The sequence below is a fragment of the Anomaloglossus baeobatrachus genome, chromosome 2, assembly GCF_048569485.1.
Source record: "Anomaloglossus baeobatrachus isolate aAnoBae1 chromosome 2, aAnoBae1.hap1, whole genome shotgun sequence".
NCBI lineage: Eukaryota > Metazoa > Chordata > Amphibia > Anura > Aromobatidae > Anomaloglossus > Anomaloglossus baeobatrachus.
In genome coordinates this window covers 424,172,362-424,193,408 of record NC_134354.1, presented here as the reverse complement: position 1 = coordinate 424,193,408, position 21,047 = coordinate 424,172,362, and the positions used below count along the sequence as shown (strand labels likewise).

The window sequence follows — 21,047 nt, the reverse complement described above, 5'->3', positions numbered from 1 at the left end:
ATAGCACTGCCTCCGGAGGCCACACAAAGCATTACACTAAAAAGTGTAAGGCCCCTCCCCTTCTGGCTATACACCCCCAGTGGGATCACTGGCTCACCAGTTTTCTGCTTTGTGCGAAGGAGGTCAGACATCCACGCATAGCTCCACTGTTTAGTCAGCAGTAGCTGCTGACTCTATCGGATGGAAGAAAAGAGGGCCCATATAGGGCCCCCAGCATGCTCCCTTCTCACCCCACTTGCGGTTTGTAAGGTTGAGGTACCCATTGCGGGTACGGAGGCTGGAGCCCACATGCTGCTTTCCTTCCCCATCCCCCTGAGGGGCTCTGTGGAAGTGGGATCTTACCGGCCCCCAAACCCTGAGGCCGAGCTCCATCCACCGACCCAGAGACCCTGCTGGAGGAGCTGAGTACAGTCAGGGACAAGGCCCTGCAACGTTCAGGTACTCTGTGTCCCCGCACAGACAGGCCACGCACACTCCAGGCTTGCTGGGTGTGCTAGTGCGCCGGGGGCACTAGCGCTGCGCGCTCGGGTTAGAGTCACTGCAGCTTAGCTGAGTGATTTTATGTCTTGGGAACTACCGCGCCGGCCGCTCCGGGAGCGGCGGCGCCGCTGGGACTTGTGGTGCGCCGGGGACTCGCGCTGCCCGCGCTTTTACGGCGGCAGCGCTCATAAATCTAGTCCCCGGCTTTTTGCGGCCTAGCTCTGCTTCGTTCCCGCCCCCACCCTGTCAATCAGGGAAAGGGAGAGACGCTGTTCTATAGCCAGCGCCGAGGGCTGGAGTCTTATTTACATACTCCAGCCCTCTCACTGGGCACAGTGGGGACGCAAGTTTCCCGCTCTTGGTCTCGACACGCCCAGGGCCCGCCCCTCTCCACAGGACGCCGGCAGCCATTCCTGCATGCAGTCTGGCTGGAGAACGGACACAGGCTCTGGGGGACTCAGACAAGGGACTCTGGCGACCACACACCCGCGTTTATGCGGGCGGTAAGCTGCACATAAGTGCTGGCCCCACTAGTGCCACAGTGTTACTTGGTGCATTTTTTCCCTGTACCATATATATTTATATTGCACTGTACAGTCGCTTCTTGGCTTATACCCTCATTGCTCTGAGGAGACAACAACATGTCATCCGCAAAACGCAAGGGTGCCAAGGCACAGGCGGTATGCACTGCTTGTGCCGCATGTGGGGCTAATCTACCGGCAGGTTCCAATGACCCCCATTGTGTGCAATGTTCAATCCCTGTGCCACTTCGACAGCCAGAGTCTATGGTAGTAGTGGCCCAGGCAGAGACGCCTGTGAACCCTGCCCCGGTGACGGGGACAGAATTTGCAGTTTTTGCTGATAAGATGTCTGTGACTATGACAAAAATCCTGGAAACCTTGCAGTCCAGGCCAGTTTCTCAGACCATGGACACTGCTGTGTCTATGCTCCCCGGTCCCCCTCAGTTGGAACTAATCCGTACTTCAAGGGGGTCCCAGGCATCACAGGCTGAAGACTCTGACTCGGATGACAGTCCCAGGCAGCCTAAGCGGGCTCGCTGGGAAAGACCCTCGCCGTCATCACACTGGTCAGGGTCTCAGCGAGACGAGGCTCTGTATGAGGAGACAGAGGTGGGTGATCAGGAATCTAATCCTGACACCGCTCTCAATCTAGATACCCCTGATGGTGACGCTATGGTAAATGACCTTATAGCGGCCATCAATAGACTGTTGGATATTTCTCCCCCAGCCCCTTCAGCAGAGGAGGCAGCTGCACAGCAGGAGAAGTTCCATTTCCGGTATCCTAAGCGTAAATTGAGTACTTTTCTGGACCACTCTGACTTCAGAGAATCAGTCCAGAAACATCATGCTTATCCAGATAAGCGTTTCTCCAAACGTCTTAAGGATACACGTTATCCCTTTCCCCCTGACGTGGTCAAACGCTGGACCCAGTGTCCAAAGGTGGACCCCCCAATCTCCAGGCTTGCGGCTAGATCCATAGTTGCAGTGGAAGATGGGGCTTCACTTAAAGATGCCAATGACAGACAGATGGACCTTTGGTTAAAGTCTGTCTATGAAGCTATCGGCGCGTCGTTTGCTCCAGCATTCGCGGCCGTGTGGGCACTCCAAGCTATTTCAGCTGGCCTGGCACAGGTGGACTCTATCATACGTCCAGCAGTGCCGCGAGTAGCGTCCCTAACCTCGCAAATGTCTGCGTTTGCGACTTACGCTATCAACGCTGTCCTGGACTCTACGAGCCGTACCTCAATGGCGTCTGCCAACTCTGTGGTTTTGCGCAGAGCCTTGTGGTTAAAGGAATGGAAAGCAGATTCTGCTTCCAAGAAATGTTTAACCAGCTTGCCACTATCTGGAGACAGACTGTTTGGTGAGCAATTGGCTGAGATCATTAAACAGTCCAAGGGTAAGGACTCCTCCTTACCCCAGCCCAGATCGAGCAAACCTCAACAGAGGAAGTGGCAGTCGAGGTTTCGGTCCTTTCGAGGCTCCAGCAAGACCCAATTCTCCTCGTCCAAAGGGACTCAGAAGGAGCAAAGGAGCTCAGATTCCTGGCGGGCTCATTCACGCCCCAAGAAAGCAACCGGAGGAACCGCTTCCAAGGCGGCTGCCTCATGACTTTCGGCCTCATCCCTCCGCATCCTCGGTCGGTGGCAGGCTCTCCCGCTTTTGCGACATTTGGCTGCCACAGGTCAAAGACCGGTGGGTAGCAGACATTTTGTCTCACGGGTACAGGATAGAATTCAGTTCTCATCCTCCGCCTCGGTTCTTCAGAACCTCCCCACATCCCGACCGAGCAAATGCCCTTCTGCAGGCGGTGTGCTCACTAAGAGCAGAAGGAGTGGTGATCCCTGTTCCTCTGCAGGAACAAGGACAAGGTTTTTACTCCAATCTCTTCGTGGTTCCAAAAAAGGACGGCTCGTTCCGTCCTGTTCTGGACCTAAAGCTGCTCAACAAGCATGTGAACACCAGGCGGTTCCGGATGGAATCCCTCCGCTCCGTCATTGCCTCAATGTCTCAAGGAGATTTCCTTGCATCAATAGACATCAAAGATGCTTATCTCCACGTGCCGATTGCTACAGAGCACCAACCTTTTTTACGTTTCGTGATAGGAGACGACCATCTCCAGTTCGTAGCTCTGCCATTTGGTCTGGCGACAGCCCCACGGGTTTTCACCAAGGTCATGGCGGCAGTGGTAGCAGTCTTGCATTCTCAGGGACATTCGGTGATTCCTTACTTAGACGATCTACTTGTCAAAGCACCCTCTCAAGAGGCATGCCAACACAGCCTGAATGTTGCGCTGGAGACTCTCCAGACTTTCGGGTGGATCATCAACTTTTCAAAGTCAAACCTGGCACCGACTCAATCACTAACGTATCTTGGCATGGAGTTTCATACTCTCTCAGCGATAGTGAAGCTTCCGCTGGACAAGCAGCGGTCCCTACAGACAGGGGTGCAGTCTCTCCTTCAGGGTCAGTCGCACCCCTTAAGGCGCCTCATGCACTTCCTAGGGAAGATGGTGGCAGCAATGGAGGCAGTCCCGTTCGCGCAGTTTCATCTGCGCCCACTTCAATGGGACATTCTCCGCCAATGGGACGGGAAGACAACTTCCCTAGACAGGACAGTCTCCCTTTCTCAGATGACCAAGGACTCTCTGCAATGGTGGCTTCTTCCCACCTCATTATCACAGGGAAGATCATTCCTGCCCCCATCCTGGGCAGTGGTCACGACAGACGCGAGTCTGTCAGGGTGGGGAGCAGTTTTTCTCCACCACAGGGCTCAAGGGACGTGGACTCAGCAGGAGTCCACCCTTCAGATCAATGTTCTGGAAATCAGGGCAGTGTATCTTGCCCTATTAGCCTTCCAGCAGTGGCTGGAAGGAAAGCAGATCCGAATTCAGTCGGACAACTCCACAGCGGTGGCATACATCAACCACCAAGGAGGGACACGCAGTCGGCAAGCCTTCCAGGAAGTCAGGCGGATTCTGATGTGGGTGGAGGAAAGAGCATCCACCATATCCGCAGTTCACATCCCGGGCGTAGAAAACTGGGAAGCAGACTTCCTCAGTCGCCAGGGCATGGACGCAGGGGAATGGTCCCTTCACCCGGACGTGTTTCAGGAAATCTGCCGCCGCTGGGGGGTGCCGGACGTCGACCTGATGGCGTCTCGGCACAACAACAAGGTCCCGACCTTCATAGCGCGGTCTCGCGATCAAAGAGCTCTAGCGGCAGACGCCTTAGTGCAAGATTGGTCGCAGTTCCGGCTCCCTTATGTGTTTCCACCTCTGGCACTCTTGCCCAGAGTGTTACGCAAGATCAGATCCGATTGCGGCCGCGTCATACTCGTCGCCCCAGACTGGCCGAGGAGGTCGTGGTACCCGGATCTGTGGCATCTCACGGTCGGCCAACCGTGGGCACTACCAGACCGACCAGACTTACTGTCCCAAGGGCCGTTTTTCCATCGGAATTCTGCGGCCCTGAACCTGACTGTGTGGCCATTGAGTCCTGGATCCTAGCGTCTTCAGGATTATCCCAAGGGGTCGTTGCCACCATGAGACAGGCTAGGAAGCCCACGTCTGCTAAGATCTACCACAGAACGTGGAAGATATTCTTATCCTGGTGCTCTGCACAAGGAGTATCCCCCTGGCCATTCGCGTTACCTGTCTTTCTTTCCTTCCTGCAATCTGGGTTGGAAAAGGGCTTGTCGCTCGGCTCCCTTAAAGGGCAAGTCTCGGCACTATCCGTGTTTTTTCAGAAGCGTCTAGCGCGACTTTCTAAGGTGCGCACGTTCCTGCAGGGGGTGTGTCATATCGTACCTCCGTACAGGAGGCCGTTAGATCCGTGGGATCTAAACAAGGTCCTTGTTGCTCTCCAGAAGCCGCCTTTCGAGCCCCTGAGGGATGTGTCACTTTCTCGACTCTCACAGAAAGTGGCATTTCTGGTAGCGGTCACGTCTCTTCGGAGAGTGTCTGAACTAGCAGCGCTGTCATCCAAGGCTCCTTTCCTGGTGTTCCACCAGGACAAGGTAGTGCTGCGCCCCATTCAGGAGTTTCTCCCTAAGGTGGTATCCTCTTTTCACCTTAATCAGGATATCTCCTTGCCTTCCTTTTATCCGCATGCAGTTCATCGGTATGAAAAGGATCTACATTTGTTGGATCTGGTGAGAGCACTCAGAATCTACATTTCCCGCACGGCGCCCCTGCGCCGCTCGGATGCACTCTTTGTCCTTGTCGCTGGTAAGCGCAAGGGGTCGCAGGCTTCAAAAGCCACCCTGGCTCGATGGATCAAAGAACCAATTCTTGAAGCCTACCGTTCTGCTGGGCTTCCGGTTCCATCAGGGCTGAAGGCCCATTCTGCCAGAGCCGTGGGTGCGTCCTGGGCATTACGACACCAGGCTACGGCTCAACAGGTGTGCCAGGCAGCTACCTGGTCGAGTCTGCACACTTTCACCAAACATTATCAGGTGCATACCTATGCTTCGGCGGACGCCAGCCTAGTTAGAAGAGTCCTGCAGGCGGCAGTTGCCTCCCCGTAGGGGAGGGCTGTCTTTGCAGCTCTAACATGAGGTATTTCTTTACCCACCCAGGGACAGCTTTTGGACGTCCCAATCGTCTGGGTCTCCCAATGGAGCGCCGAAGAAGAAGGGAATTTTGTTACTTACCGTAAATTCCTTTTCTTCTAGCTCCTATTGGGAGACCCAGCACCCGCCCTGTTGTCCTTCGGGATTTTTGGTTGTTTTTCGGGTACACATGTTGTTCATGTTGAACGGTTTTCAGTTCTCCGACGTTACTTCGGAGTGAATTTGTTTAAACCAGTTATTGGCTTTCCTCCTTCTTGCTTTTGCACTAAAACTGGTGAGCCAGTGATCCCACTGGGGGTGTATAGCCAGAAGGGGAGGGGCCTTACACTTTTTAGTGTAATGCTTTGTGTGGCCTCCGGAGGCAGTGCTATACACCCAATCGTCTGGGTCTCCCAATAGGAGCTAGAAGAAAAGGAATTTACGGTAAGTAACAAAATTCCCTTCTTTTAGCTGTAATTGCAAACAAGGGTTATTCCACAAAATATTAAACCTAGGGGTTGAATAATAATTGACCCATACTTTTATGTTGAAAATTTATTAAAATTTAACTGAGCAACATAACTTGTTGGTTTGTAAGATTTATGCATCTGTTAATAAATCCTGCTCTTGTTTGAAGTTTGCAGGCTCTAACTTATTTGCATCTTATCAAACCTGCTAAATCTGCAGGGGGTTGAATGCTACTTGTAGGCACTGTATATAAAATCACACACATATATACACACATATATATACACACAGACACGCACATATTGACATATGCTCTTCTTTTTTTCAGCTATCTATGAGATAGGAGGTGTACCTTATACAATGCTAGAGCCAGTTTTGGAGAAATGCACACCAGAGCAGTTGTACCGGATAGAAGATTGTAATCATGTAGGTATTTCATTCATGCTAGAATGCAATCATGAGATTTGCTATTTTCTTGATACATATTGTCACATTGTTCCATGTTGTTCCATTAATGCAAATGGGAAGAGATAATTCAGAATTTCTTTAAAATTTTTTTTGCTTTTATTGCCATTTTCAAAAGCCTGTAACGTTTTCATTTTTCAGTTGATGAAGCAGTGTGAGTGCTTGTTTTTTGTACCCTGAGCTAACCTTTTTATTGATACTATTATAGGGTATACTGTATATGATCGATTCTTATTGCATTTTTTTTAAGCATTGCGGCAGCCGAGAAACCACAATTCAGTTTTTTTTTAATTGTTTTTCTCATTTTGGTGTTCATTGATTGGGTTAATTATATGTTTTAATAGCACAGACTTTTAAAAGCACACAGATAGCACCCTTTTTTTTCCTTTATTTTTAATTGGGGAAAATGGGGACTATGCAAATCTTGATATATTTTTTTTACTTTTTCCATTTTTTTTAAACCATTTTTTTTAGTCCCCTGAGGGATTTGAAACTACTGCAATATCATTGTAATATTGTATATGATGAAATTAGCGTCTACAGACCCCGATCTTGCGTCATGGGGGCGCATGTTTGTGGTTAGAGAAACAAGCCCCCTCAGCTGTCCATTTTAAATACTGCTTTCAGAGATTGACAGTGGCATTTAACAGGTCAACAGCTAGTGATGGAGCTTGACTCCACTTGTGGATTTGTAAAGACAGATGATGGCTAAATAACCGAGCCATCATCTGTCTGGGAAGATGTAGGCTCAATTTGTGAGAATGAGGAAATAAAGCGAAAGGAGGGTGGATCCAGCACAAATCCTCGTGGTTAAAAGTAAAAAAACATCCTTTATTTCAAAAATTTAAAAGATCATCAGAGACCAGGAGTAGGAAAAATATTTACAATAGACGCATAGGTAAACTTTACGCGTTTCGGACTAAGAGGGTAAAAACAACGGAGTCCTTAATCATAAGTGACCTGTGCTTAGCTGGAAGCAACTCATATAGGAGAGGAAGTGAAATACACACCAGGAAAAGGGGCGGAAATGAAAAAAATCGTAGGTGGAAGGAAAAAGCCAAACCACCTGTATCCACTTCAATTGAGAGACAAAAAGGCATTCAACATACATGAGATAAATATATAGCCATAACATTATATATGAGTAGATGCCCATAAATAAAAGAATATTGACCAAAAATTACATGAGAAAAAAAATGAATTATAATTTTCATGTAATTTTTGGTCAATATTCTTTTATTTATGGGCATCTACTCATATATAATGTTATGGCTATATATTTATCTCATGTATGTTGAATGCCTTTTTGTCTCTCAATTGAAGTGGATACAGGTGGTTTGGCTTTTTCCTTCCACCTACGATTTTTTTCATTTCCGCCCCTTTTCCTGGTGTGTATTTCACTTCCTCTCCTATATGAGTTGCTTCCAGCTAAGCATAGGTCACTTATGATTAAGGACTCCGTTGTTTTTACCCTCTTAGTCCGAAACGCGTAAAGTTTACCTATGCGTCTATTGTAAATATTTTTCCTACTCCTGGTCTCTGATGATCTTTTAAATTTTTGAAATAAAGGATGTTTTTTTACTTTTAACCACGAGGATTTGTGCTGGATCCACCCTCCTTTCGCTTTATTTCCTCATTCCCTTGGCTGCCCTGGACCCTCCAGCGGATCCGTGCACTCAGGAGATCACAGCAGTGGAGTTGGCAGGTGAGCTGAAATATCTTAATTTTCAATTTGTGAGACTATCAAAGATGGAGTTTAAAGGCCCAGTCACACACAACGACTTACCAGCGATCCCAAACGATGTGACCTGATAAGGATCGCTGGTAAGTCGCTTTGAGGTCGCTGGTGAGATGTCAAACAGTCAGACCTTACCAACGATGCAGGAACAATACAGGTCGCAGTAGCGACCTGTATAACGATCTCAGCAGTCACTGTGACCCTGTCACACAGTGTCAAACACAGCGATGTTTCCTGCCCAGCAGGACATCACCTTTGAAGAAAATGGCCTGGACCATTCTGCAACGACTAGACATCTCACAGCAGGGGCCTGATCGCTGGTAGATGTCACACATAACGATATCGCTAACTGGATCGCTACTGGGTCACCAAAACCGTGACTCAGCAGCGATATCGCTAGCGATCTCGTTATGTGTGACGGTACCTTTATTGAATGTGTCATCAGATAATGACAATTACAATGAAAGAACACTATGTACAGTAGATAACACAGGATCCATCATTTTCAATAGGTGATGTCTCAGCTGACCACCTCCCCCTCCCTTCACAATCTTGATGTGGCTGCTGTAAAGAATACCATCTATTGTATGAATCTAATATTTGATTAGCGGTCAGTGTGAACATTTTAGAACTTCAGAATTTTTTGTAATGTAGATATTGATAAGGAAAAATAAAAATGTTAACATGAAAATCTGATTTTTTTCAATAGATCACTTTTTAATTACGCATTCCTTTTAAGCAGTGGTCTCCAACCTTTTTTTGTTTTCAGAGCCACATTCAGCTCTAAAAGATGGTCATGAGCCATATCTAGCTCCCCTCTAGCTGACAGTAGTGACTCCTAGAGCCCACTATTATCAGTATAATGACAGACAAATCAAAAGTACACTTCAAGCTTGTGCCCCTGTAATTTTATATACTTACATCCAAAGGTTCCTACTTTACCCCCATTCAGTATTTTTAAAAAAAGCACTCTCACCACACTATTGCATCCAGCTTCTAGCACCGTTCTAACTGGCAGTGTCATCATAATCTAGTTTATCATATTTATCTCGTCTTCATATTTTGCTCTTCTGTGCAGTTTTATTATTACAAGTCACATTATGTTTAATCTTTCTTTATTAAAGTAAACAAGACAATTTACAGGAAAGAATAAAAGTAAGATTCAAATAAGTGATTACTACGTGTCATCTTACAGAGAAAAATATAAGCCACGTCCTAACTAATACATCCTCTCTTACTAACTACCATAAGGCACGCACAGGACATGTAACCATATTTGATAATACGAACAGTCTCCTTCCAAAGGAGAAATACGCCTCAACCAAAACGAGGCCACTGCCAAAAAAAAATTAGAAGATTTAACTAGAACCAGAAAGAAAAGAAAGTAGTAAGAGGGAAAGATAGGGAAAAGAAAAGGGGGGGTGGGGGGAGCAGCAGAAAGAGAGGGAGGGAAGGCATGGTAGGGATTACTTCCCCAGTACTCGGGCCGCTACATTGGACTGACATAACACAGGTTATGAGTTACCAATAAGGTTCTGAAATGGTAGGGAATCAAGAGCCAGGGTCCAAGGGGTCCAGATCCTAAGGAATGTATCCACTGAGTCACTGGTCTCTGCCGTGAGGGACTCCATCATGTGAATGATGGCCATCTCCGCAAACCACTCCCTCACAGATGGCACCAGTCGATCTCCAGTATCTCGGGATCACCATGCGTGCCGCTGTAAGACAGAATCTCAGGAGGCCCATTTTCTGTGATTTAAGTGATCCCGGGAGTATTGAAAGCAGTGCCATCTGAGGGGAACCCACCAACTGCTCTCCGCTAATTATAGAGTATGCCTTGAACACGGACTTCCAGAAAGGCTTTATCAATGGGCAGTCCCACCAGATATGCAGCATTATCCCTTTCTCCCTTCCGCACCTCCAGCAACTATCTGAAACCCCAGAAAATATTGTGTGTAGAGTATCTGGGCACCTGTACCAACGGGTCAGAATCTTATCATTTTTTTCCTGTGCGGCGCAGGCAATGGAAAATTTATGGGTGAGGATAAAGGACTTTTTCCAGTCCTCCTCAGGAATGGGAGTGCCCAAATCTCTATTCCACTTCTCGATATATTTAAGGTCCCCCATATCCGCCTCTTTAGTCAGGAAGGAGTAAACCAGTGACAAAAGATGCCCGAGAGAATCCTCCAGCAAAAATAATTGTTCAAATTTTGTGGGCGGGACCGCAAAAAGGCCAAGTCTGTTATCAGCCATCAAAAACGACCTAAGTTGAAGGTATTCCAGCCAAGCCGTTGGATGCCGGCCCTGTGGGAGCAAAAGGGCCAAAAAGGGGGGCACCTCCAAACCGTGCAAAGTCTGGGCTATCCGTGTGTCCTCGCTCCTCCTCCAACATAAGAAACGCTCAACTCACACCCCTGGGGGAAACTGCGGGTTAGAGAAAAGCGGTGAGAGTGGACCAGGACCCCTTGAGAGAGATCCCCGCCTGCAGTCAACGTCCCAGACCCTCAGCGATGCCTTGAGAAACTCCGCCTCTCCATCTATCCGTCCCCTCCGCAGCGGTGTGATCCACGGGAGGAACCGCAGGGGCGTTTGAGAGCAAACCTGCTCCAGACTCACCGATTGTTTAGTGCTCCTATTAAATTGCCAATCCAGAAGTCTCAGCAGTAGGGACGCCTTGTGGTACTTTTTAAAGTCTGGCAACCCTGCCCCCCCCCCCCTCCTCCCTTAACTCTACTCAACACTCTCCTCCCTACCCGAGAGCTCCTCCCTCCACACACAAATTTGTTAATAACTGACTATTCTGGTAAAGAAAAAAGAAGGTAGAGCTATAGGGGCCGTTTGAAAGATATATAGAAAACGAGGGAGGACATCCATCTTGATGACGTTAATATGTCCAAACCAGGACAGTTTCTGTCTATCAAGTTAAGATCTCTTATAGTGCGTTCCAGCAAAGGGAGGTAATTAAGGTGAAAAATCTTAGAACTGTCCCGTGGTACTGCCACCCCCAGATAAGTCAGGGCCGATGTCTGCCATCTAAAAGGAAAGTTGGATGCAATAAGGTCTACTTCTCTCCCTGGCAGAGTGAAATTCAAGGCTTCTGATTTATTATAGTTAACTTACTTACAGTTAGGTCCAGAAATATTTGGACAGTGACAGAAGTTTTGTTATTTTAGCTGTTTACAAAAACATGTTCAGAAATACAATTATATATATAATATGGGCTGAAAGTGCACACTCCCAGCTGCAATATGAGAGTTTTCACATCCAAATCGGAGAAAGGGTTTAGGAATCATAGCTCTGTAATGCATAGCCTCCTCTTTTTAAAGGGACCAAAAGTAATTGGACAAGGGACTCTAAGGGCTGCAATTAACTCTGAAGGCGTCTCCCTCGTTAACCTGTAATCAATGAAGTAGTTAAAAGGTCTGGGGTTGATTACAGGTGTGTGGTTTTGCATTTGGAAGCTGTTGCTGTGACCAGACAACATGCGGTCTAAGGAACTCTCAATTGAGGTGAAGCAGAACATCCTGAGGCTGAAAAAAAAGAAAAAATCCATCAGAGAGATAGAAGACATGCTGGGAGTAGCAAAATCAACAGTCGGGTACATTCTGAGAAAAAAGGAATTGACTGGTGAGCTTGGGAACTCAAAAAGGCCTGGGCGTCCACGGATGACAACAGTGGTGGATGATCACCGCATACTTTCTTTGGTGAAGAAGAACCCGTTCACAACATCAACTGAAGTCCAGAACACTCTCAGTGAAGTAGGTGTATCTGTCTCTAAGTCAACAGTAAAGAGAAGACTCCATGAAAGTAAATACAAAGGGTTCACATCTAGATGCAAACCATTCATCAATTCCAAAAATAGACAGGCCAGAGTTAAATTTGCTGAAAAACACCTCATGAAGCCAGCTCAGTTCTGGAAAAGTATTCTAGGGACAGATGAGACAAAGATCAACCTGTACCAGAATGATGGGAAGAAAAAAGTTTGGAGAAGAAAGGGAACGGCACATGATCCAAGGCACACCACATCCTCTGTAAAACATGGTGGAGGCAACGTGATGGCATGGGCATGCATGGCTTTCAATGGCACTGGGTCACTTGTGTTTATTGATGACATAACAGCAGACAAGAGTAGCCGGATGAATTCTGAAGTGTACCGGGATATACTTTCAGCCCAGATTCAGCCAAATGCCGCAAAGTTGATCGGACGGCGCTTCATAGTACAGATGGACAATGACCCCAAGCATACAGCCAAAGCTACCCAGGAGTTCATGAGTGCAAAAAAGTGGAACATTCTGCAATGGCCAAGTCAATCACCAGATCTTAACCCAATTGAGCATGCATTTCACTTGCTCAAATCCAGACTTAAGACGGAAAGACCCACAAACAAGCAAGACCTGAAGGCTGCGGCTATAAAGGCCTGGCAAAGCATTAAGAAGGAGGAAACCCAGCGTTTGGTGATGTCCATGGGTTCCAGACTTAAGGCAGTGATTGCCTCCAAAGGATTCGCAACAAAATATTTTGTTTGGGTTTGGTTTATTTGTCCAATTACTTTTGACCTCCTAAAATGTGGAGTGTTTGTAAAGAAAGGTGTACAATTCCTACAATTTCTATCAGATATTTTTGTTCAAACCTTCAAATTAAACGTTACAATCTGCACTTGAATTCTGTTGTAGAGGTTTCATTTCAAATCCAATGTGGTGGCATGCAGAGCCCAACTCGCGAAAATTGTGTCACTGTCCAAATATTTCTGGACCTAACTGTATATGTCCGAAGTTCTCAATTTCCTTAACCAAGGAGGGAAAGGATATGTGAGGCTGTGTAATGTTACAAGTCACATTATAATGTTTATTTATTTTTTCCTTATACCACCATAAGGGGACTTGGACCTGCAATCTTCTGATCACATTGATGATTCACTGTAGTACTTATGCAGTATACAGTGTGTCCACCCATATCCTGTCCACCGCCATTAACTTGAGAACGGCGGCAGCTATAGGAATAGAAGTGGTGTCTAGATATAGTAAAGTAGCCATGCGCTACGCAATGAAGCCACCTATAGCGCCACCTGGTGGAAAACAACGGAGTTAGAATTTTTATCTTGAAAACAGAACGAGATAGAGAAAAAATGTGAATTACAAAGTTGTAGGGCATCATCAATTCAATATGAATTGACACCTTGCATACAGAAATGCTATGATTAGAACATGTAAAACTCACAAGACTGCGGACGTGAAGCGATACCTCATGGAGACCTTCCTACAAGTCATTGGGTATGGTGGCTGCATGGAGTGGGCTCCACGCTCACCTGACCTGACCCCATTGGACTTCTTTCTGTGAGGTCACATCAAACAGCAGGTGTATGCGACCCCTCCACCAACATTGCAGGACTGACGACGACATATCACAGATGCTTGTGCAAACGTGTCACCTACCATATTGCACAACGTGCAGCAAGATACAATATGCTGTTCGGAGTCCAAATGTGTATTGTAGCTGACGGTGGCCACTTTGAGCATCAAAGTTAAATGAGCGCCATATGCGTGACCAGCATTCAAAGTTTTGGGGGGTCATGGGTTTCATATCATAGCATTTCTCTGTATGCAAGGTGTCGATTTGTATTGAATTGATGATGCCCTCAACTTTGTAATTCACTTTTTTCCTCTGTCTTGTTCCGTTCTTGAGATAAAAATGCTAACTCCATTGTTTTTCACCAGGTGGCGCTATAGGTGGTTTCATTGCGTAGCTCATGGTTACTTTACTATACCTAGACACCACTTCTATGCCTATAGCTGCCGCTGTTCTCAAGTTAATGGCGGAGGACACACTGTATATAGTGCATTATCTTCCCTGTCACTCTTGACTGATAGTTAGCCAATCATTCCCCACCACTGGTGGGACATGAGGGATATGACAGAGAGGAAAGCCTTTGTCAGGTCTCCCTGTTGCCATAGCAACCATTGGCAGCCCTAGATTGCGCTGCAGTGGTCCCAGTGAGCTAAGAAAGGGAGCAATCTCCCTTTGTCTGATTGCTCACATGCCACTGTCATTACTGACTGTGCCATATGAGGGGTTAACAGCACCATGCCTAGCCTCAGCACTTACAGCAAGAGCAATACTCCTGATTGCAGGAAATCACCTGCAATCTGATCATACAGTTATGCCCACTCGCGCAAAGCAATTAAGACATGAAGAAAAAAAGTTTGCATTTTTGCAACCGGAAAGCTAAAGAATGGTTAGGTCACTTCTGTTAAATGCTTGACATCTTTGGAAAGTCTGAAGTGTTTAACATTTTCCCGACCGGCGATTTTCCTTCTTTGCGTTTTTTATTTTTTTTTATTACAAGAGCCATAAATTTTCATTTTTCTGTCAACCTAGAAATGTGAGGGCTTGTATTTTGTGGGACAAGTTGTACCTTTAAATGACACTATCAATTTTATCATGTGATGTACTGGAAAACAGGAAGAAAAAAGTGAAATAGTGAAAAAAGCGCACTTCTGCAGTTATTTTTTGGGGATTTTTTTTATTTTCCATGTTCACTATACAGTCGAACTGACCTGGTAAATGATTCTCCAGGTCAGTACCATTATGCAGATGACATACATGCATAGTTGTTGTTTTATTTAAGTGGTGTAAAAAAAATCAGAAATTTGTATTTATTTGTGTCGCCATTTTCCGAGCGCTGTAATATTTTCAATTTATGGAATATGGAGCTGTGTGAAGGCTTGTTTTTTGTGCCCTCAGCTGATGGTTTTATTGATATCACTCTGAGGTAGATACATTGTATTAATCGCCTCCTATTACATTGCTTTTGTTCTGGCGGCAGCTGAAAAAACACAATTTTGGCGTCTTGATTTTTTTTCTCATTATGCCGTTTACCAATCGGATTAATTTAATTTATATTTTGATAGATTGGCCTTTTAGTAACGCAGCAATACCAAATATGTATATATTTTTTATTTCTTCAATTTTTTTTCTTCACTTCCCACTGTATTTGTTAGTCCCCTTAGGGGACTTAATCCTGTGATCAACTGATCACTGGCTGTTATGGCAGCCCATCGAAGCCCCATGATCACGTCCTGTGCTCGCCAATAGGCGCACAGAACGGCGCTCCCCACTGCCGGTGTGCGGTAAATGGGGCTGTCAGAGATTGACAGTGGCATTTAACAGGTTAACAGCTGCGGGTGGAACTGTTAGAGGCAGATGATGGTTGAATAACACAGTATGTCATATAACATACACAAGGGGTTTCACCATTTTGTGTATGTTAAACTGGCTGTAGAGCTGAGTAAAACATTGTTTTTATTCTTTCGTTTTTCCTTTCTGCTCGTCTGCATTACTAGACATTTTCACTAGTAGTGCTACTTCTTCCCCTATATGAGGTTTACCAGTCATAAGAAGGCAGAAGCAGACAGAGGGAAACAAAGAACACACTCCTCAATAGTTTAAAGTAGGTATCTCAGCGTGAGACATGTAATGACAGACAGTCTGCTTTCCTCACTGGAGAGCTGTGTGGAATTACAAGTGCTGGCAGTAGAACAGAGCTGACTGTGATTACATTTAGCTTTTTATTGAGCTTTGTCTCATGTGTTTACTAACACCCTGCTGATGCAGCTCTACTCTCACAGTGCTATTAGCTCAACTATATCCTCCTCCCCCACACTATGACATGAAAACTGTATGTGTAGTCAAACTCAGGTCTGCTGTATTCCAAGAACTTTATCACAGATTTCTTTGCAACAAGAGCAGACTGTCTCTCATTACGTGTCTCACACTGAGGAACGTGCTCTATTTTATTGTGGGGTCATGTGTCCACCCCCCCATATGTTTATGCCTACTTATGATTGGTCAGCCTCATGCAGGGGAAGAAGTAGACAAATCTCTGGTAAGGCCCCTGTGAACTTAACATAAATTAAAACCTAAACTTTACAAGTGAATAGCTCCACAATGGAGAGTAACAATTTAAAAAATAAAACCATGTTTTACTCAGCTCTTCAGCCACTATTCTATGATGTCAGAAAATATGGGTAGAGCTGGGCTCAACCGCCTAAGGAGGAAGGTGCTTAAGGGAAAAAAAAGCTCTAAGTAATATATTGGATCCCAAGCACTCAAATAGGACACAGAGAATAAATGCAAAAAAAGTGTTATTTTATTGGACTATTTGCAAAAAGGAAAACGCCACAACAATAGAGCAAAAGCCGACGTTTCGGCCTATGTTAGGCCTTTTTCAAGGTTTTTGCGTATGATGGAAAGGTGGATGGGACGAATTAGACGTCAAAAGGACTGTACCATGTGGCGTTTGCTTTGCAAGGGTACGTCACGGAGGCCAGGGAGGCCCAGAAGACAGGTGGAGGAAAAGAGAGGATGCCTGGATAACATAAGGAGTGGGGACACACTGCCTCCATCACAGACCTCTGGGACCCTGTCCCCACTCCTTGTGTTATCCAGGCATCCTCTCTTTTCCTCCACCTGTCTTCTGGGCCTCCATGGCCTCCGTGACGTACCCTTGCAAAGCAAACGCCACATGGTACAGTCCTTTTGACGTCTAATTCGTCCCATCCACCTTTCCATCATACGCAAAAACCTTGAAAAAGGCCTAACATAGGCCGAAACGTCGGCTTTTGCTCTATTGTGGTGGCGTTTTCCTTTTTGCAAATAGTCCAATAAAATAACACTTTTCCCTGCCGCCCATGACAGCACCACATGAGAGATAGGTTCCGCCCACATCAGGACAGGAAACCCACTGATAAAAAGGCGGTACCTCTCCTCCACATCAGTTTGGTTTCCTGTCCTGGTATGGACAACCCATTGCTGTCCCAGGTCCGACCCGGTGTGGAAGACTAGGGAATGGAGGAAGTCTCAGGTCCTGTTTGTCACTTTTCAGGGGCAGTCCAGGGGGCATGGGGCTTCTAAGGCTACCTTGGCCAGATGGGTCAGGGATGCCATCGGTTTGGCGTACTCGGCTAAAGACGCCACTCCTCCTCCGGGCATAAGGGCGCACTCCACTAGAGCAGTGTCTACGTCTTGGGCAGAGAGGGCGGATGCCTCTATTGACCAGATCTGTCGGGCGGCTGCTTGGTCGTCTCCTGGGACTTTCTTTCGGCACTATAGGCTGGACTTGTCCTCCACAACTGACCTTTCCTTTGGGAGACGGGTCTTGCAGGCGGTGGTCCCTCCCTAAGGTGGATGGTCTATATAAATCTCTCATGTGGTGCTGTCATGGGCGGCAGGGAAAAATCTTAATTACTCACCGGTAATGGGATTTTCAATAGCCCATGACAGCACCCTTAGTTCCCCCCCTTTTCACTGGTTGTGGGCACCCTTCGGGGAGTGTTAGTTATGGGTGTTTTTCCTTGGGTGGTGGTATGATTAATCTGTTTGTTGTGTTTTGTTGGTCCTCTCTGGCTCTGAAAACCTACTGATGTGGAGGAGAGGTACCGCCTTTTTATCAGTGGGTTTCCTGTCCTGATGTGGGCGGAACCTATCTCTCATGTGGTGCTGTCATGGGCTATTGAAAATCCCATTACCGGTGAGTAATTAAGATTTTTTTGCATTTATTCTCTGTGTCCTATTTGAGTGCTTGGGATCCAATATATTACTATTCTATGATGTGACCAGTATAACATGCTCAAACTGGTGAAAGGTCCTCTTTAAAAGAAGCTCAAAAGCCTGAACATATGAACAGAATTGTTTTTACCTAGAAATGAATATGTTCATTCTTTTGAGTGTTTCTTTGGAATTTTTGCTGCGTCTTTAATTAAAAAATGGCAGAAAAGGACGCAATACAAACATATCCTTGATCTTTATTTATTTGCTGAGTTTTCTGTGGACTGAAATCTGTGGTTCAAATAAAGTAAATCTGAGAAATAAACTCTGCGACCGATAGGCTATGCTTGGCATTTAAAAAAATGCTGCATTTCCTTCTGCTTTGATCTTTCTTTTCCAGGGCATGTGTATGGGCTTTTTTGGTAAACCCATTCACACACATTATATTGAACTTTTCGATGTAGAACCCATACTTTAAAATCTGCAACTAATTTTTATGTGAACATAGCTTATCTAGTGCTGTGTTGGAAAGTACTGGGCAATACTAGTATCCATGTAACAGTCTTCTGACATGTACATGACCACAAGGCAAGGGGGACAGCGTATTTGATTTAGTATGATAAAAAAAAAAACCAGTACGTCTGTGGAACCCTTGGGAAGAATAATTGAAAGTTTTACTGATCTCAACATTTCAGTAAATACAATTTTATTATTAATTCAGGTACTGATTGAGGACACAGATCAACTCTGGAGAAATCACTGTCAAAAAGATTTCAGAAAGGAGATTCCAGAGGAGTATGAGAGCTGGAGAGAGCTGTATCTCCGTCTGCACGAAGCTCGAGAGCACAGGCTGGTCATGCTAACTCAGAATATCCGCTCTTCACATGCAAACAAACCTAAAGGTAAGAATCTGTATGCAGCTACAATATATACAGCTTCAGCCATGTGGCCAAACATTCCCTGTGAGAACTGTATACTTTGTGCAAAAGGCAGGAATGAGTCTGTTAGAGGAAATCAGGTAATCCTGCAGACTAAGGGCGGCTTTGCACGTTGCGACATCGCACGTGCGATGTCGATGGGGTCAAATCGAAAGTGACGCACATCCGGCGTCGCAGTCGATATCGCAACGTGTAAAACCTTTTTGATACGATGAACGAGCGCAAAAGCGTCGTTATCGTATCATCGCTGCAGCCTCCGACATTTCCATAATGTCGGTGCAGCGACAGGTGCGATGTTGTTCCTCGCTCCTGCGGCAGCACACATCGCTGTGTGTGAAGCCGCAGGAGCGAGGATCATCACCTACCTGCCTCCCGGCTGCAATGAGAAGGACGGAGGTGGGCGGGATGTTTACATCCTGCTCATCTCCGCCCCTCCGCTTCAATTGGCCGCCTGCCGTGTGACGTCGCTGTGACGCCACACGTCCCGCCCCCTTAGGAAGGAGGCGGGTCGCCGGCCAGAGGGACGTCGCACGGCAGGTATGTACGTGTGAAGCTGCCGTAGCGATAATAATCGCTACGGCAGCTTTCACTAGATATCGCACGTGCGACGGGGGCGGGACTATCGCTGCAGCATTGGTAACACATTGTTACCGATGTCGCAGCGTGCAAAGCCCGCCTAAGGCTATCTGCGCACGTTGCGTCGTGTCCCTGCAGAAAGTTCTGCATGGATTTGACAGCTCGTGTGCGCGTCAAATCGCTGCAGAAACACTGCATGATGGATGCAGTGTTTCTGCAGAAAAAAAGCCGATTTCATGCGCTATGGCTGCTGTCCCCACCAAAGACAGAGGGGAGCTGCATCCAGAACGTACAAATTAATTGACATGCTCATTTTATGAACGCACGGATTTGGGTCAAAATTTTAGCATTCAAATCGCTGCGTTCATAAAAGCAACATCTGCGTAGATTGTGCAGCTGGCGCAGGACACATGCATTTACGCTGCAGTGCAATACGCAGCATAAATGCATGAAATTCTGCAACATGCACATGAGCCCTTATAGATATAATCAGCAGCAAATTTCCAGGGGCATTGACTCCAAGTGACTCCATTTACATTTCATCCCCTCTCACCCTGCACGGTTTACAATAACCCTATGAATAAACCTCTATCCCATAAGGTGATCTCTGGAAATAAACCAGAAAATCAAAATGGCAAAATTGCTAAATTTTTTCATTACACCTCCCTTTTCCCCCAAAAAATTAAGGAAATAAAAATCAGAAAGTCTTGCAATAAAGCTCTCATACAACCTGTTGATGAAGAAGAGGAAAAACAAAACCCTGTCTCTTAGATAATAGGGCTCTTGTTAGTCCTGTGTAATCCCTGACCCCCAGCATCATGGCTTTCACTGTCTCTAGCCTGCTTGTTCAAATGTCATGTTATCTCTTTATATAATGCGGCATCTACACTGAAAAGAACGAACATTGTTAAAGGGAACCTGTCACCAGATTTGGGGTCTATAAGCTGCGACCACCACCACCGGGCTCTTATATACAGCATTCTAACATGCTGTATATAAGAGCCCAGGCCGCTGTGAGAACATAAAAAACACTTTATAATACTTACCTAACGGTCGCGCGGTGGGCCTTATGGGCGTCTCCGTTGTCCGGTGCCTCCTCTTTCAGCCATCTTTGTCCTCTTTCTGAAGCCTGTGTGCATGACGCGTCTACGTCATACACACTCGCCGGTCCTGCGCAGGCGCACTACAATACTTTGATCTGCCCTGCTCAGGACAGATCAAAGTGCCTAAATGCTGGCGACTGTGGATGACGTCGGACGCGTCATGCACCACGTCTTCAGAAGATGGCCGAAAGAGGAGGAGGCGCCGACACCGGAGACACCCATATGGCCATATGGCCAACCGCGCGACCGTTAGGTAAGTATTATAAAGTGTTTTTTATGTTCTCACAGTGGCCTTGGCTCTTATATACAGCATGTTAGAATGCTGTATATAAGAGCCCGGTTGTGGTGGCCGCAGCTTATAGGGCAAAAAAGTGGTGACAGGTTCCCTTTAAAACCTGGCTGACGATCACCAGATGAACGAGCAAAGGATTCATTCATCAGTTGAAATGATCTTTTCTGCAGTATAAAAGGTCATCCCTCTCAATGGTGCATTGTCTTTTGTAACCAGGTCTCGTGCTGCCGAGAATAATGAAAACCTATGTGCTCATATAGATTGCTCATTGCGCATCGTTTGCTTCAATCTGCCTGTGTAAACAGACATGCAAAAGTCTGCTGATCAGTAAAAGCTTACCGACTAGGAGTTTTATCCTGCTGTAGGTTAGTC

The 21,047-nt window shown here is 46.3% G+C and overlaps 1 protein-coding gene across 1 annotated transcript in view; it reads left to right on the top strand.

The window, feature by feature from the left end:
• Window positions 1–21,047, top strand: part of ELOA (elongin A) — a 113,370-nt gene that overhangs the window by 81,993 nt on the left and 10,330 nt on the right. The window contains exons 7-8 of the mRNA XM_075336206.1: window positions 6,349–6,446; window positions 18,488–18,668. Of these exons, the coding sequence (XP_075192321.1) occupies window positions 6,349–6,446; window positions 18,488–18,668 (279 nt within the window). The remainder of the gene's footprint in view (window positions 1–6,348; window positions 6,447–18,487; window positions 18,669–21,047) is intronic.